The 19,203-nt window shown below is 39.0% G+C and overlaps 1 protein-coding gene across 2 annotated transcripts in view; it reads right to left on the minus strand.

Moving 5' to 3' along the window:
* The window catches only part of LOC101743724 (CUGBP Elav-like family member 4), a 798,506-nt gene that overhangs the window by 699,027 nt on the left and 80,276 nt on the right, over positions 1-19,203 (minus strand). Inside the window, exon 1 of one of the 2 annotated variants that reach the window (XM_062671587.1) lies at positions 8,503-8,640. The exons of the other annotated variant lie outside the window; for it this stretch is intronic. Within the exon in view, the coding sequence (XP_062527571.1) occupies positions 8,503-8,556 (54 nt within the window). The 5' untranslated portion in view covers positions 8,557-8,640. Of the gene's footprint in view, positions 1-8,502; positions 8,641-19,203 lie in introns of those variants that run through there. 2 annotated transcript variants of the gene reach the window in all.

The following is a 19,203-nucleotide window of genomic DNA, read 5'->3' on the forward strand; positions in this document are numbered from 1 at the left end:
TTTGACCTCTAAATATGGAGATTCTCTTTCAATGTCAATCAATGAGCTCTAGTAAGATTCTTGTGGGATATTTTTCAGTACCACTATCCCGGGTTATTTTATCATTCATTATTCAGTAGTAGTGAACCCCGGTCACGCTCCGCGGTGACTATTTCTAATTGTATCGGAAATATTGATTTCTTTAAATTACTCGCGCGCCATCTATCCTCTCCTGAGCATACTATATTATTGTAATATCATATGTGCTGTTCTAGTTTATAAGCTATTACATTTTAAAGAGGGTGCCACCCAAGAAATAGTTGAAAAATATGATACTTATCTAATACCTATCAAATACCTAAAGTGACTCAAATTAAGAGTGTGAAAATTCAGAAATTCCTGGGGTATACTAATTAAGAGAGCGGACTCCACCTAAAGCGGGATAAGGAAAAGAAGGAGAGCTTTAATAAACAGATTCGCTGTCGACCCGCCTGTTGTTTTGACGTTGCCTAAAGACACCCCAACGGATATGTTTTATTCAAATCGGAACGTTTCACAACACATACTATGACACATACTTTTGAACGAGGCTTGTGGCGAGTATTAAGTGATAAGCCGTGGCTTGGCTCTGCCCCTGGTATTGGTGACTTCCATGAGCGACGATAACCATTCACCATCAATTAGGCCGTATGCTCAACTGCCTAGACGGAAAATAAAAAAATTGTAAAGTTCATGCAATTTCTTTAAAACAAGCACCCACAAAACCTTTGTAACAAACGAACTATCAAACAAAGTATCAAGACGATTCATATTCTCTAGCTCCTATTCACCTCGGCACCAACACTTTTGAGTCATTAATCATTTGATATCTCGCCCTGAACGGTGGCTACCTTTGTTCCTGTCACCGAGTACACCCGGCTATTATTTCTGTATCCCCGCAGCGCCATTGTCTTCTCGTGAAACTGTGTTTAGTTATGTTTGTCACAGAGACTCGGGTTCATGAATGTTTGTTTGGCTCACTATTATTTTGTTACGTTTCTGTACATTATTTACTTTTGCCCTGAAATTAACAGAATTTTGTCGTTTTTTAAAGATTATAATATTAGTAGAATGAACACTTTGTTATGTCGCAACCATTGCTGATTTACAACTCTATACACTCTTGAATAAATGGAAAAGTTAATATGACTCAAAATTTTATAATTTGAAAATTCGATAAGTTCAACATATACTTACCTATACGGGTGAATAAATATATATTTAAAAACGGCGTTTAAAAGATCACAACACACGTTGCTTTCATAAAGTTATATAATTGTTGAGTTTGATGTTCAATGTGTAGCCTGAATATCAAAGAAAAGTCAATGTTTTTGATTTGTAGTATTTGAAAATTGGCATCATCTGTAATCATGTATAGCATACTGATAGTAGGGTATTTTGGGAAGCTACAGGGTAAGTTCTTTCCTGTTGTGAATGCATTCCATTTTTAAGGAAGGGATAGCTTTTTTACTAACGCAATTGAGATTTCTGTACCAGACCTCAGGGTAGGAGGCAGCATTCATGAACTCTGATTGTCACTTTTCTATTACATTATATTTTATTGAGTCGTTAGACACAAATACAAGCTATAAATACATTGGTGTAAGCTTGACTAGCAATACAATGGTGCGAAGTATATAATCACGACTGGTTACTATGTTGGTTAATTACCAATGTTGATGTTATAGTGGTTTAACTTTAAACACATTCAGTGCACCGGTATTTAGTGTCTCGTATCTTAGAAATTACTTCACATTGTTTTCTAGGAAGCACAATAGGTTATTCTAAATTCCACGAGTACAAATTGGTTGTAGGGGCACGGTTTCTCACGTTTTTATAAAATATTTCAAAATTTGGAATGGTTATAATGGATTCATTTAATGCATAACCTTGGATGAGTGGTTCGTGGTCTGATTCAGGTTTGATTGCTCAGTGAAATTCTTTCAATATAGAGAGTTTAAATGCAGTTGTTCTTGTTTTGGATAACAGTCTTAGGCAAGAAGACCCTTTAAATACTAATCATTTATTTTCGCAATTTTTTAAAAAGGAACTTAATAGTTGTAGGCCTTTTTTTCGAATCAAATCGTTTGATAGTTTTAAAATGTAAGAACATCGATCAGACTTGATGCTATGTACAGACCACGAAGCAGAAACATTCTATTTATAACATCAACAACGGGAACATTCGATTCAACAGCAACTCGAATTATTTACGATTCAGCTCCATAGTCTGTTGTTGAAATAGAAACGGCATTGGAGTTTTGTTATTGGAGATTTTTTTTTAATGATAAACATTAGGATTTTTTTCAAATGAAAATTAATACGATAACGTAATTTTACAGGCTTTTAAACAGGATAACAAAAACAGAGTATTCTATATCTACATTTTAAGAATGAATAGAGAAGAGATTTACATAGCCGTAGCCTATTGGTTATACGGTGTGGTCATATCAAACGATGCGAGTATGCCGGTGTTCAAATCTCACATGTATGGTACGTTGAAATGGATATGGACTAACCAAATCAAACCCGATTTTGGACGAATCAAAACCGGCCGTAAAATTCATGCCGAATCCTCATGTAGCATCCTAAGAGGACATGCTATGCCAACACCACATAACGTCTAACAAGGGCAAGAAAAAGATAGATAATGTTCAAACTCATCGACCGAATTTCGTTTGATCAACCCCGAAATGCATGCTTAGCACACAACACAAGCAGACAAACCGGTACTGTTCCGAACTATAATTATTCAGTCCCCGTTGATTAGATAAACAACGGGTTAATTACAGGAGCGAGACACATGCTGTGTTACGTTTGTGGTTGGATACGGGAGTGCACTGAAAATCTGTTCACGGATTTGTTGCCGGAGATTGGCAGATGCACTAGCGGAAGAGGAAGAGGTAGACCTAAGAAAAAATGGATGGATTGCGTGTAAGACGATATGTGTAAGAGAAGTAAGTGAAGAAATGGTATATGATAGAAGAGTACAGAAGGAGAAAACGTGTTGCGCCGACCTCAGGTGAATCGGAGAAGGGCAGGAGAATGATGATGATGATTAGCAGACGCACTAATTATAAATCTCATGTTAAATTGTTACCGGTATGCACCACCTAACTTGAGATAGAAAGACGAAGTCTTGAGTTTTCTAGCTGCTGTCACGCCCTTTGATCAGGACGGATCATTTCTATGTGCCAGAAATAGGTAAAATGGCGGATTTAGCATTTTGATTTTTTGTTAGAATTTCAAATTAAGTATTATTTATTAATATAGGAAGCTAACGGCCAACCTTTAGGATTAAAGAGGCACTGGAAGAAGAAGAAGAATTATTTCAATGTTGAGTCGTTAAGAATAAGCGTGTAATTGGTTAGGCGTGTAGGCATCTGTCGTGAAGCTATAATACGTTCTAGTTTGAAGGGTGGAGTAGCCGTTACACAGTATAAATTTCTTAGGCCATACGTCTCAAATTACGTATAAACAGGATGTGCGTCATCCAGTAGGATCAGGTAAGCCATGAACTCATCTATCAGCCTATATAAAAAATAACTTTCCTAATTTTCGTCCTGTCGACTTTTATTGTGTATTGCATTTTTTTTAGGCAGTCGAGCATACGGCCCACATGATGGCGAGTGGTTACCGTCGCCCATGGACTTCAGCAATGCCAGGAGCAGAGCCAAGCCGCTGCCTACTTTTTTTTTTTTATTTATGTTATGTTACGTTGTGTTGATTTATTTTATGCTATGTTCTGTCGGTACTATGAAAAACGTTTTCATTGAATTTGAATAGTACGCGGACATTCATCACTAGACCAATATCATAATATGGATGGGCCCCGCGGTTTCACAACCGTCGTGTTTGTAATTTGGGAAGAATTAAACACGCTGTATTTTCCCGGGAGTTACTCTTTGATCTTAACTCTCTGTATTTGACACACTGTCATATTTATCATATCACATACACCCGACGTGGTCCAGGGCAAGACTTTTACCATAGCTTAGAGTGTTATATCTATTAATTCAAGTTATAACTTATCTTGTGCGATATTGTATCCAAATCATTTACGTCATTTTTGTGGGATTAAATGAGAAATATTATATTCCTAAAATGTAACCTGACACCCTCACGTAACGCATATTTAAAAATAAACTTCTAATTTTAATTTGTGTGAAAAACTAGGATCTGTTTGTGTGTGTTGCCCGCGTGCTCATGCGGGACCATTGTTTGTATAGCCACATGCAAACGCACGTGTATATGTCACGTGCATTCGGTTAGTTTGAAATCGATAAAAATAAAGTTACAAATCAATAAAAATAACTCAAGATATTCAAACATATATTTTATGACAATAAATTAACAATTTTTTTTATTGCCCTTGTAGGCAGACGAGCATACGGCCCACCTGATGGTGGGTGGTTACCGTCGCCCATGGACTTCAGCAATGCCAGGGGCAGAGCCAAGCCGCTGCCTACCGCTTAATACTCTTAAGAGGTCTTTCTTTATCCGTTTGATCTTTGTCTTTGTCTAACATGTCTTTATCCGTTTGATCTATCATCATGTCATTTGATTAATTAAGTACAATTTTCACTATCATTCAATGCGTACAATTAACTTGAAAATGTCCCTACGTATATTCGTAATGAAACTATAACAATTTTACTATTTCAATCTAAAATTTCAAGGAACACCATAATACTAAGACTTTTATTGTTTGACTTACTATTAAAGCGCAGTTTTTTTAGTTTTTAAGCCATATATAATACTTTTACCTAGTATCGTTTGGGTCCAAAGAATTGAGCGCGAAGATTTTACCATGCTTAAATATATTTAGATAGCAGCGTTCTGATATCTCCAAACAAAGATAGGGACCACAGCTGATTATAGATAATATGCTTTTATTTTGGAATTGAGTCGATAAATAATTTATTAATTAATTTACGATAAATAATTTACTATTGTTCTAATGAGCTAACTCAATGTTGCAATAATGACATCACCAAAACCTATTTTTAGATAGGATTTGCATTGAACTTTGAAACACAAAGCTTTCCAATGAAAACCTAATCAAAGAAGTATTTAATAATAAAGTTTTTTATCAGTTTTCATTTGAATAAGCAGGTTTTTGACTGGGCGTACCTTGATGATTTACTACCGAGAATATTACACTTAAAGCCATTAAAAACCAAAAAATTGTCACTCACTTAATTTTGTATTTCATAATTAGTGCACGTTTATAAATTGGGTATTATAATAATAAACGGTTTTAGGCTTTTTTTGGTACATGTACCATATGTGTATGTATATGTACATGTATTGGTGAATTAAACATAATTAAATAAACATTAACTCATTTTCGCTAATGCTAAACAGAGATCGCGAAATGTTGTCTGTGTGAGATAGTTTGGTAATTGCGCTGAATTCGACTAGTAACATAAACACGGATGTTTCTAGATATTTACAACACCAACATTTTTCAGGGTATACAGATATATGAGCTCAGCTATTATCGAACTTTATAGAACATCACAACATGAATACCATCACTCGCTTCGACAAAAAGGGGAATTTTCTCAATTTTATTCACAATAGCTACCATGGGAAGTGCTCTGAGGAATTGTTTTTTTTTTTTTTTATTGCTTAGATGCATGGACGAGCTCACAGCCCACCTGGTGTTAAGTGGTTACTGGAGCCCATAGACATCTACAACGTAAAAGCGCCAGCCACCTTGAGATTTAAGTTCTATGATCTCAGTATAGTTACAATGGCTGCCCCATCCTTCGACCCGAAACGCATTACTGCTTCACGGCCGAAATAGGCGGGTGGTGATACCTACGTGTGATACGTGTTTCCAGAGATATTTTTTGCCACGTATCATTCGGTTTGGAATGAGCTCCCTCCACGGTGTTTCCCGAGCGCTATGACATGTCCTTCTTCAAGCGAGGCTTGTGGAGAGTATTAAACGGTAGGCAGCGGCTTGGTTTTGCCCCTGGCATTGCTAAAGTCCATGGGCGATTATCGTGAACTCAAATCGTAAGTATTACAGATACAAGTTAAAAGAAAAATTGGATGAAAAAATGTTGATAATAACAGTGTTGATAATAACACGAACGTGATTAGTAAATTGTGAAGCGCCATTGGTTTATTGAATAGACATCCGTTGTGTACATTTCTAACGATAGAAATATATTTTGTTTCAATTCCTTTGCCAAACACGTGTTCATGTGATCACCAACCTACCGCTTTCTACCCACAAACCGTCATTCAGTTTGGGAGGGCTAGTCTTTATGCAATACCACTGAGACTCCGACCTCATGTCTCAAAGTGGGTATTAGCATTTGCGTTGTAATGTTGCTGTTGATGACTGGATACTTAAGATCGTTTGTTATCTGCTAACCACTTAATACCACGTAAGCTGTGAGCTTTTTTTCCAACTACGCAATAAAAATATGCAAAGGTCTCATAGACACCGCCCACTTGCTGGATCTTCTCAGTGAATCGCGTTTCCGATCCGGTGGTAGATTCTGCGAAGCACTGCTCTTGCTAGGGCCAGTGTTAGCAACACTTCTGGTTTGAGCCTCGTGAGCTCACCTATACGTTAGGGTGAAGTTGAAGTGGCCTCTCAAGGCTATCAATATAAGTAGGAAAAAAAAATGCAAGGGCTTCCATGACTGCTTTTATTGCGTAATTCACTTGATAGTTGTAAAAAACTAGTTCCTGCAATGAATTTTCGATACGAAACGTTCGGGTTGAGTTCACGCGTCACTAATAATTGGACTGTAAATAGCGTCAGAGTCCATACTAATTACGAAGAGTTGGAACAATGAATCATTGATGTTACAAAACTTACTGTTTTCTGTACGGATTTTTTATTGGTACCAAATTATATTGATAATTCGATCGGGCATATATTTAGGATGTATTCAATGATGAAAAACTAAAAAAATATATATGATAAAACCCAAAAACTTTTTTTTATTTTTTATTGCTCTTATGAGTGGACGAGCTCACAGCCCACTTGGTGTTAAGTGGTTACTGAAGCCCATAGACATCTACAACGTAAATGCGCCACCCACCTTGAGATATAAGTTCTAAGATCTCAGTATAGTTACAATGGCTGCCCCATCCTTCAAACCGAAACGCATTACTGCTTCACGGCCGAAATAGGCGGGTGGTGATACCTACCCGCGCGGACTAACAAGAGGTCCTACCACCAGTATAACAAATTGTTAACAAATTGTCTTTGACTGCTACTCAAGAAACGCAATGTAATATAATAAACATAAAAGCGACCGCCATCTGGCACTGAGATTGAGTTAGTATGGTAGTTGACCCTACAAGCAAGCCGGCTCAAAATTATGAAATCGCCAAAATATTTGACCCATATTATTTTCTGCTTATTATCTTTAGTTTATATTACAAAGGCATTTAGGTATTTCTTTTCAACATGTACAGACGGTTTGGTTTTGTTTCATTTAAAAGTTAGACTATTTGGCTAAAACCGGGATATTCCGCTTCGTTCATGTAGTTGCCCCTTTAATGACTCTTATTTATTACTTACAATATTCATAAAAGTCATTAAATATTTACCTAATTTTAATTCTAAGTCGTCAAGTTTTTTTTGTTTTTTTGCGTCTAAGTCACTTGACAGCTAAAAATTAAAATATCTTCTGACTAAAAATACTTAGTCTCATGAATATTCCACAAAAGAAAAGTTTATAGCATTAATACTTGAATCGTTCATATGTTTACGTTTGTAGATTTATTTAATAAATTTATTAGTTTCTCAGGCTTTCAGATTAAATTTTCTTTTTCTTCCTAGTCGGATACTCTTGGCGGAGCAGTTGTGGCTATCGATGGACTGGGTTGCGTCTCAAACAAGGGGAAACTACTACATTCATATCCCATGAGAACTATATGGTGAACACAAAGAAATGCAGATTAAATTTTATTTCCTGTTTAATTTCGTGTCGGCTTATAGCCTTCATTTTTAATTTAAATATACTTGATTCTTGATTTTTATTAAATAATATTTAGTAATAGTACGCGAAATAAATTGAAGTTGTAAAATGGGATTGATGTTGAGTTGAACGTAGATTCAAATCAATTTTTGTAGTGAAATACCTTTGCATTAATGAATTTTATTTTCTTTCATTTTAACTATGAACAGAACTTATAACTAAGTTACTTTATACCTTTCAAGGAACTGCAAATTTAGTTTTACGGCAGCACAAAATTATTTACTTGACTCAAAATCGATAACTGTATATTTAGCGTAACGGGATAACGGGAGTCGGAGATTTAAGATAAAGACCGCATTTTTTCACAAATTCACCAATATAACATGTGCTAACACTATAATATCTATCGCATTACTAATTGCAAAACTGATGAATAGTCTAACGAAAAAACACACATAAATTGGACAAATCACATTAGATTTTTTTATGAACGAAATGCCATAATAAAAATTGATCGCAGATAACTCACCAATTCGTCGTAGTAATTCGCTATATGCGAATATATAAGCGTATCGTAATCCATGGTAACAGCACTATTTCACTTATCACAAAGCACACACAACTGACCGTTCTTTCGAAGAGTTTGGGCGTCGATGTTAGACGCATTGGCTGTACGAGTGACGTGTGCTAGCGTATGTAAAGCTAAAATAAGACCAAATTTTAAACACAAACGTTGAAGGATGCAATCGGAGATGTTACAAGTAACTTTTACACGGATCGGTTTTAAGGTTGAGTGATCTGCTTATAAGCACGAAGAAAGCTCTTCAGATTAGTCCGTCTTTAGATGTAAATAAGAGAAATGAATTAAACAAATGTATATCGAAAATCATTAACTATAAATCCTTAACATCGTAACATAGCCTAATTAATAAATCTGCTAGTTACATAACGAGTTAAAATAACGCGTTTTTAATTATTTTTTTAATTCTAAGATGCTTTTTTTATCAGAAAAAAAATATTGTAAAAATAATGCAGATAACTTATTTTTATGTCCATATTTGTCTGATCCATGTTTGTGAAATCACCGCTTGTAATTGATAGATTTTTGTCGGGATTAATTTGAAGTTTTTTTTTATCGCCATTGAAATTGATATCCCTAAATGCACAAGCAATCAGATAAACAGTAAGTTTATTCTTTAACCAAATTTATATTTCGTAGAAAATAATTAACTCGCTAACAACATTATTAAGATTTGCTAATATTAATCTTTCGGATCATCGGTATACCGAGCAATTTTACTAGCTCGGTAGGAGATTTTCCCTCTGTCGTCTGTTGAAGGCTCAAAGGACATTCATGTATAATTTGAATTCGATTTTTTATTTTTTTATTTTCAAAATGCCGTCATTGAAACAGTGATAGCTCTCATCAACTCTATATAATTTCTTAAATCAAAGGAAGCGAACCGGAGCACGCGCTTTGCGAGTTCAAGCGTCTAGGTAAGTTTTATAATTTCTACGAGCTGCTGTATTTCACGGAACGATAATATGAAACTCAATAAAATAATTTGCTTGAATACGAAAGACGAATCAAAATTTATCCAATACCAATAACTTTATTCCGATATTATTTACATTTCAAGAAAATAGGTAGTTTTTGAATGTTCTAGAAATAGCTTGCGGTCTTATACGGTATCGCGATCATATTATACCAATGTTTATACGCTGCCAAAATACTTACTAACCATCTACACAACCAAATGACATTCAGAAAAATATTTATCCAGTTGCAAACCAGTGACGTTTGACACCATTGACTGATGCAAGCTATCCTTTTTTCAAACCAATCAATTCAAATAGGACTATGCAGCTCCAAGGCAGCCACGAGTAGGAATATCCAGAGTAATCATAAAGTTCTCTACCACTCTACATTACGCTCTGTGAACTATGCGGATTCTATTTTAATATACAATGCTGCTCCTTCATCTTTGAACGTTATCTATGTAATTAAGAACACTTCATAAATTAATTAAAACTTAATTTGACTGCATCTATTGTTGTTACAGGTTTTTACTGGTGGTAGAACCTCTTGTGAGTCCGCACGGGTAGGTACCACCGCCTTGCCTATTTTTGCCGTGAAGCAGTAATGCCTTTCGGTTTGAAGGGCGTGGCAGCCGTTGTAACTATACTGAGACCTAGAACTTATATCTCAAGGTGGTTGGCGCATTTACGTTGTAGATGTCTATGGGCTCCAGTAACCACTTAACAGTAGATTGGCTGTGAGCTCGTCGACCCATCTAAGCAATCTATACTAATATTATAAAGAGGAAAGATTTGTTTGTTTGTTTGTTTCGAATAGGCTCCGAAACTACCGGACCGATTTGAAAAATTGTTTTTCCATTAGAAGCCCACATTGTCCCTGATGAACATAGGCTACTTTTTTTTATTTATTTTTTTATTTATTTTTTTGGTTTCATGTGTGTTTTAATGTTTCCGAAGCGAAGCGAGGGCGGGTCGCTAGTAAATAAATAAAACTTTGACTTTAAAAAAGCTCAAACAAACCTGCATGAACATAAAACACCGAATGTTATTCTAAAAGTGTTATCTATAATTACTTTTGCATATTTATTACGACTGAATACAAACACAGGTGAGCTCCAGAATCTGGGTAATAAAAATAAATAAGAGTAGTTTTAGGGCCCGTATACACGAAGCGTTTTGTCGGCGCGTTTATTTACAGTATTAAGCAGCAGACGCGTTTGTGAGGCTCTTCCACGAGCTCAAACTGGTTCAAGTAAAGTTTGACACTTTCCCATATATCTAACACCGTGTCAAAATACAATGAGTGAATCGTTAAGTTATTGCCATTCTATTGGGCTTTGTGCTTTTATTAATTAGTATTTCGGACTCAATGTACAGTATCAATAATTATCACCACTGTATAAATTTTGTGTATTTTTAATATAAAACACGATGCTATTCCTTTAAAATAATGATTAGCGGTAAGATGTCTTCTGACCCCGTACGCTTACTACCACTCTACGTATTACTGCCGTGAAGCAGTAGTGCGTTTCGGCTTGAAGAGCGGGACAGCCGTTATACTGAGACTTAGAACTCATACGACAAGGGTTGCGGAATTTTCGTCCCTAGTGTTTATGGGCTCCGGTGACCACTTAATACCACGTGGACCGTGAACTCGTCCATCGATGCAAGCAAAAAAAAAGTGAAGTCTTATCATGAGTTATATACCTTCAAGCTGCGGATTCCCTGGATGGGGCATCGGACAAACGCATCAATCCTGGAAGAACTAGGCGTCTCCTCAAGACTCTCTACCATTTGTCTACGTAGGATTTTAGAGTTTTTCGGTCACGTAGCGAGGAAAAAGGGTGACAATCTCGAAATACTGTGGAAGGGAAGAGGCCTAGGGGGCGTAGTCCCATGGGCTAGTCCGATCAGATTAAGATTTGGAATCCAGCATCAATGTCACTACCTACTGCGTGGAGGACAGGAAAGAATGGAGGAACATAGTCCTAACAAAAGTGCTCCGTAAAGGTTACGATCCTCAGCACTGAGGAATACGACGCAAGGAGGATACCTTCAATCACATGATCATCAGTTAGCTTGTAATTGCCGTGATAATGTGATGCTAAACGCGCGAATAAGACGAAGTGTGGATTCGTTACGTTAGATTGAATGTAAACAGTCGGAAATGAAATCGGCTAAGGAAATACATGTTTTAATTTAAACTTATTTTTAAAGTATCGTTACATTTTGCTTACACTGTGCACATGTACTAGTTTCATACATATAGTCGATACTATGATACTATTGACTTTATTATTCGATTAGTAATTCAACTATTAAATTACGACGAATTGTTTGAGATGATCCCATCGTCTCCCTTTCATTAACGCACAGCCTGCCACTCGAGCTGATTTTTCGAAAATACTAACGTAATTTGTAAATTAGGCACTTGGATGACCTAAAATAGTCCCACCCTATCTGTTGCTCTGGGTGTCCGTAATAGGCGACCAAAGGATTCCGTATGGCCAGAAGCATCTCTGTGGTTTTTTTTTGGTTTTTTTTATTGCCTTTGTAGGCAGACGATCATACGGCCCACCTGATGGTAAGTGGTCCCCGTCGCTCATGGGCGTCAGCAATGCCAGGGGCAGAGCCAAGCCGCTGCCTACCACAATCTCTGTGTTTATATTAGTGTACTGTACTTCAGTACCAGTTCAACCGCCTTTCGCTCTAACAGCAGAAGTAGAGACCCCAGTAAACGTACTGATCGAACCCAGCAAAGGGTTCGACGTGCAACCTACTTTTTTTTCTTCTTTCGGGCCGGGGGCCGAACCTCCTACTAGGTTCCCACGCATAAGGGGCTCGCGGGGTATGTGAGACTCAACGATCTGCATGGTGTTATAAGCAGACCGCGGGCCCAAAGATTTTAGGGCCCACCCACTAAATGACTCCCCTGCACTCTTACACCTGACGTCCGATCCCCTCCGAGTCCAGAACCCGGATGAGGCAGGGGAGTTACCGCGGTCAACACTACAACCATAACCTAAGCATCAACCCGCTGAGTTCCTCGCCGGATCCTCTCAACGGGTCGCGATTCCGATCCAGTTGTAGATTTATTCGCGAAGCAGCTACTCTTGAGTTGTTAGGTCTCCCTTGGAGGCACTCGGGTAGCTGCAAATCTCGCCCCTTTTGACTGAGACCTTGCTCGCCTACCTGTTCTTATGAAACTAGAAAGGTCTCCGGGCCACCAGTAAACCATCAATCATAAAACAGTTCAACCAGTACTTCAGTAAATAGTGGTTGGCGAACGCAGTACGCTACTGCTCAGCGCCGTAGCGCTTTTCTAGGCCCGTGCGGGCTAGAGCTATTATTATGCCTATTTCTACCACACCGCAGCCATGCATTTCGGTTTCAAAGCTGGGACAGTGGTTATACAGTACAATTGTCTGATGTCAATTTTCTAATGATTTTGATGTAATGTCTACGGGTTTTGATAACCGTTTAACACCAGGTGGACTGTGAAACCGATTAGCCATAAGAATAATAAAAAAAATGCTGTAGACGAACAAACAAGCTCGCGGATCACCTGGTACCAAGCGGCTACCAGAGCTAGATATCAACGTAGTTGCCACCACGTATTATGAGCTTGAAATCTCAGTTGTCTATAGCGACCGGACCAAGAATCTATAACTTCTAGAAATAGGATGGTGTGGACTAACCGTGTGTAGTGGTAGGCATCAAACGACACAATATATTTAACAAATGCTTGAATCTTGCTTGCAGCGAAGGTAAGATCTTTCACCCACTGAGTGGAATTGAATAGACTGACAGTCCGAATATTATTGTTCGGAACTTGTATATGTAAGCATATCTTGAAACTGCCATAAGCGCGAATCAAGCATCTGTCAAATATCTTGTGTTGTAATGATGATGTGTATATGATGCCTACCGCCACACATGTGGGCTCATAATACGCTCTACGGTCACTAAATGCGTTCTCTAAATATCCTTATGGACGATATCTGTGGGAACACATAATGGGAGGTTGCTATTTGAGGTCTACAATACAGAGTGAAGATATTTCAACAGATGCCTACATTTTAAAGAATATGTAAGAACTCTCAAAATAAATCTCAATTTTAGCCCAAGGGTAACTTCACTATCCCAGTTTTCACAGGTCCGTTTCATGATACAGTCTTCATAGATATTAAAAAGTTTCCTTTAAAAAAAACAATAAAAGCTCGTACACCCATCTAAGCAATAACCAAAAACAAAAAGAATAGTTCCTGCAAAACAAATTCCAAATGCACCGTGAATTCAGAAGCAATAACTCCGCGTGTCCTGTAGAACCAATTCGGTAAGACCGAGACTATAATGTTTTCTAAGCTGCACTGCACTCCGCAAGGAAATTTATCGGGGTGTGATTGCGCGGTGCGGTTTGGCAACGCATGTGGCTTGGACGTAAAAATATTTGGATGTGGCTTTTTAAATATTGTCATTCTTTTTTTTTTATTGCCCTTGTAGGCAGACGATCGCACGGCCCATCCTGTGAGTGGTTACCGTCGCCCATGGACTTTAGCAATGCCAGGGGCAGAGCCAAGCCGCTACCTACCGTAATTCATTCCATATTAATACCGTAATTCATAATTTCATCTCTATCATTGAATAGTATAACATCGAGGTATCGTCTTTCTGGTTTGGGTTGCACTCAGTATTGTTAGTCCACTTGTATGTTACGATTAAATGACGAATTTTAACAACTAACTTAGAAATGATTTTTTATGGCCTTAAGCCTAAAGACAATACGTGCTTTTACTATAACGTCTATCGCAATAAAACCGTCGTCGTCGTTAGAAGTCGTCGTGCCCTAAAGGATAAGACGTCCGGTAGATTCGTATCTAGCGATGCACCGGTGTTCGAATCCCGACTTCCTCGCTGAAGGAATAACAACGTGTAATAGAAATAAAAAACGGCAAAATTATAATTTACGTAATTACTGGTGGTAGGGAGGTCTTGTGAGTCCCTGCTTATTTCAGCCGTGAAGCAGTTTGCGTTGCGTTTCGGTTTGATGGGTGAGGCAGCCGTTGTAACTATACTTGAGACCTTAGAACTCACATCTCAAGGTGGGTGGCGGCATTTACGTTATAGATGTCTATGAGCTCCGGTAATCAATTAACATCAGGTGGGCTGTGAGCTCGTCCACCCATCAAAGCAATAAAAAAAATTAAAAAAAACCTGATAGTAGGTACCAGGTTTTTTTTTTACGATCATGAAGTTATTTTTTTTTTTTTTTTTTTTTATGATTGAAAGTTTACTGGTGGCCCGAAGGCCTTTCCAGTTTCACCAGGACAGGTGGGCGAGCAAAGGCTCAGCCAAGAGGGGTGGGATTTGCTAACAACTGCCCGAGCGCCTCCGAAGGAGACCTAACAACTCAAGAGCAATTGTTTCGCGAATGAATCTACTACCGGATCGGAATCGCGACCCGCTGAGAAGATCCGGCGAGAAACTCAGCGGGCTGATGCATGGGTTAGGTTGCACGTCGACCTCTTTGTCGAGTTCGACGAGTACGGTTACCGGGGTCCCTAAGCCTGCCCCTAGTATTAGAGCTGAAGGCATCTAATGCAAAGGTTATTGGATCTGATGGATCCGTAAGGACGTGTCTAGGGCGTCGACGGTGACTGGCTCCTGCATGATCAGGATTTGGGGAGTAGTCAGCGGCGGCAACGATAAGGCGATTATCATGACGCATAGCCTTATCGAAGTATCGTTCCGACGCTGACTTCATGTATTTCCGAATTGATTCGAGGCCCAGGTCGTCGTGTAGGTCAACGTTCCTCACGAACCACGGAGCCCCGACAGCTAACCTGCAAAAGCGGGATTGTAGGGATTGGAGGGTGTCTATGTGTGTGCGGGCCGCGTGAGCGAACACCACACTCGCGTAAGTCATGACGGGCCTTATGCAAGTTTTGTAAAGTGTCACCTTGTTCCGAAGGGACATTTTACTCCGCTTACAGATCATGGGGTAGAGTCTACCGAGAATAAACGCGGCACGGTCACGGACTGATTTTATATGCGGGCGGAATGTCATCGATGCATCCAGGGTAACGCCCAGGTACTTGACCTTCCTGGCCCAGGGTATGGGTTGTCTAAAGAGAGTAATCGGGGGTGTGAGATTCCTCCTCCTAATCCGGGAGGAAATCCGTGTGGAGCTTCCCCTCTGAAATAGCACCGCAGTACTTTTCGCTGGGTTGATGTCTATGCGCCATTTTCGGAACCACTGTCCTAGGGCTAGGGCTGCGCTCTGAAGCTTCTTTGCGATTAGGGACTTATTTCTACTAGAATAGTAAACAGTCGTGTCGTCGGCGAATAAAGCTAAATGGGTCGGCGGCGACCGGGGAATATCGTTGACGAATAAGCTAAATAGGAGGGGTGAGAGGACAGAGCCTTGCGGGACTCCAGCTGTGAGAGGTCGTGGGGAGGAGCGGGTTCCCTCGACTTGATATCGAAAAGAGCGGTTCGACAAGAAGTCCCGTATGATGAGCACGAGACTATCCGGCACGCCCATGTTGAATAGTTTGAAAATCAAACCATTGTGCCAGACTTTGTCGAACGCTTTTGCGACGTCGAAGAAGAGAGCTCCCGTGTATAACGGTTTTGGTCGATTAAGCCCCACAAGAATGTGCTCCGTGAGGCGGTGCACCTGTTGAACGCATGAGTGATTTGTACGGAATCCGAATTGTTCATCGATAAGAATGCCCTTGGATGAGACGAAGTCTCTGAGGCGTTTGTAGAGCAGACGCTCATACAGTTTGCCTAGAGACATGAGGAGGCTAATCGGGCGGTAGCTCGTCGGATGATTTTTTGGTTTACCGGGTTTATGTATGCCGATAACGTCCGCTTCTTTCCACACCGCGGGAAAGATACAGTTCGCCATAGCGGCATTGAAAATAGATGCCAACATCACGATGAGTTGGACGGGTAGAAGTTTAATAACGCGGTTGGATATACCGTCGGAACCGGGAGCCTTGCGAGGACGTAGGTCTTTGATCAAGTCTTTAACTTCCATCGGGGTGACGGGTGGTAACGCATCAGAGGGTGGCAAGGAGGCTCTGCGTTCTACCTCACTGTCTACTAATTCTACATGAACAGGGTCCACGGATTGAGTGCTGGGCGTGCACTGGGTTTGCAATGTATCGGCCAGCAGCTCTGCTTTTTCGTCATCATCGAACGCCGCGAGTCGGCCTGAGGGGCCTACGAGGGGGGGCATAGTTACTACCGTATCCGATTTGAGAGTACGAGCTAAGCGGTAGTAAGACCTTTGGGAGGGCGCGAGTCCTTCTAAGAAATCAGACCATCTGGCATCTCGGACTTCGGCGATGCGAGACTTTACGTCGCGTTGTAGGGCACGCATTCGAATACGATTTTCCGCGGTAGGATACCTGTCGTCATGAAGTTATTTAATATTTCCAAAACACCGTGAGCAAACATACATTGAAAGTTGTACGTGAGTATATATTTTTAGTTTTCGTGAATTTCAGACATAGTCAAAGCTGTTTTTACGATTAAATCAGGCTTTTTTTATTTAATTATTCATTTCACGTAGTTCATGATATTATGTCTCTTAAAAAATGGAATATCCATAATTTGGTGCGTACACGGTACACGCACGACCTGTTGCCTCAACTGGATAGACTCCAGTATTTAAGTGATTTAAGCTAAATAAAACGGTTGCATTTGTCATTTGTAATTTCAATTTTCTACATTCTCTTGCCAAGATTGAAATTTTGCCGGATCGTTGTATTCTGTTAGTGGCTTTTTTAAATTATTGCTGTCCGTATCACTTCCTGAAGGAATGGCTTTTTTATTGTACGAGGTTGATATCTTACAATATGGTTCTGTTCCGATTAGGTCAAATTCAAATGTATTCATTTTAACTTAGCGCGCATCAATAAAACTAACTCTACCTTCGATTTTTGTAAGAGACAGCGATGGCGGAATTTTGTCGGTCTTTTTTTCCCACAGCATATTTATAAACAAGTCATTTGGAAGTAACTTTCACTTCATTTATTGTTTTACAAACAATATGAGAATCACAGTTCCATCCTGATACTTTCACAAAATCTATGTCTGTCACTAATATTGTCACTCTTTAAAGCACTAAAAATTTAAAAAAAATGCACTAAGCACGTGGTCTAATTTCCTCTGATTTCACAACTCTATCTCGGTATTTAAATAAAAAGGTTTTTTTCCTCTAAGCTCAATTAGTTTTCTCCTTAGCATAATTTAATGGTGGTAGAGTGTATTCTAAGCCCGCATTGGCAGGTACCACCATCCTGCTTAGGTATATCTATTGCGAAGCCGTAACGCGCTCCATTTTGAAGAGTACGACAGCCCTTAAACAATGAGACTTCGATCCTCAAGTCAGGTTGCGTTATTCACGATTCGATATCCATCAGCTTCCGTAACCACTAAACCTAAGTTCACCTTCAGCTCGTTCACTCATCTACGCCAAAAAAAGTGTTTATAGTATGAATCGATATGTGTAGGTGAATTTATATATTCAGGCTTAGTAACTCTATGTTTTTGTGCGACTGCTCTTTGATTAATGTGTTTCAAGGAATTCTTATCGACAGCTCTCTTTAGATACTTATCAAGTTTGCACCAATTGTCCGATACACCTCTTAGAGCTTATTAATCTTAATAATATTAAAGAAAATGCTATTGCTTATTTTTATTGCTTAGATGGGTGGACGAGCTCACAGCCCACCTGGTATTAAGTGGTTACTGGAGCCCATAGACATCCACAACGTAAATGCGCCATCCACCTTGAGATATAAGTTCTAAGGTCTCCGTATAGTTACAACGGCTGCCCCACCCTTCAAACCGAAACGCATTACTGCTTCACGTATTACCACACAATACTACGTAGTAATGATCGCGCCCAGAGTGATAAGATCGAGAGTATGACATAAACAGGCATGTACTTAAAAAATGTGTTTTGCGCCTAAGAAAGGATATTTACAGAAAAGCACGTTCGGAGCGTAACACGGTGTAGGGTTCAAATCCACTGGGAGGGAGCAGCCCCGTGCTTCCTTACAAAAATATGATTATAACGCCGTACACGTATGATGTATGCGGTAACGGGATGCCGCCTTTTTTAAGATGTGTTTTTTTTTTCAAGGAAAAAATAACAGATGTTAGGTTCGAGAAAAAGTTTCTTGTTTTCTTAAAGCTCCTTTAGGGTTCGAAAGAGATAGAATATATGCCTTATAGAAACATAGTGTAGTGTAGGTAATATGCAATATGACGTGTATTTATATTATATTCAAAAATCAACCCGGCAGATAGCGTTTCAGTCAGTATCTAGGTTATTTATCTATACTGCAACTAAACGGTCAGATTGATTGAATTTTTACAAGAGAACGTCTGTCGAGTCTGCTAGTAACTAGCTATTATTATATAGGTGAAAGTCGTGTAATCAAATCTAAATCGGTAATAGTATGGTCGTACTGATGGTAAGGCGTACTGTAGTCTCACGGGTAGTATTCAGCTTACTACCATTCAGCTTATATCTGATGCGAAGTAATTGTGTTCCGTTTTGTAGGATGAGACGGTCTTAATATAATCAAATAGAGATGTCCTGTTACCTACCTAACTATCTTATTATATATTACCTATCTTATGTCTTAATGTGGTAGTGATATAATTTGTG

This window comes from Bombyx mori, chromosome 12 (assembly GCF_030269925.1).
Source record: "Bombyx mori chromosome 12, ASM3026992v2".
NCBI classification, from domain to species: Eukaryota; Metazoa; Arthropoda; class Insecta; order Lepidoptera; family Bombycidae; genus Bombyx; species Bombyx mori.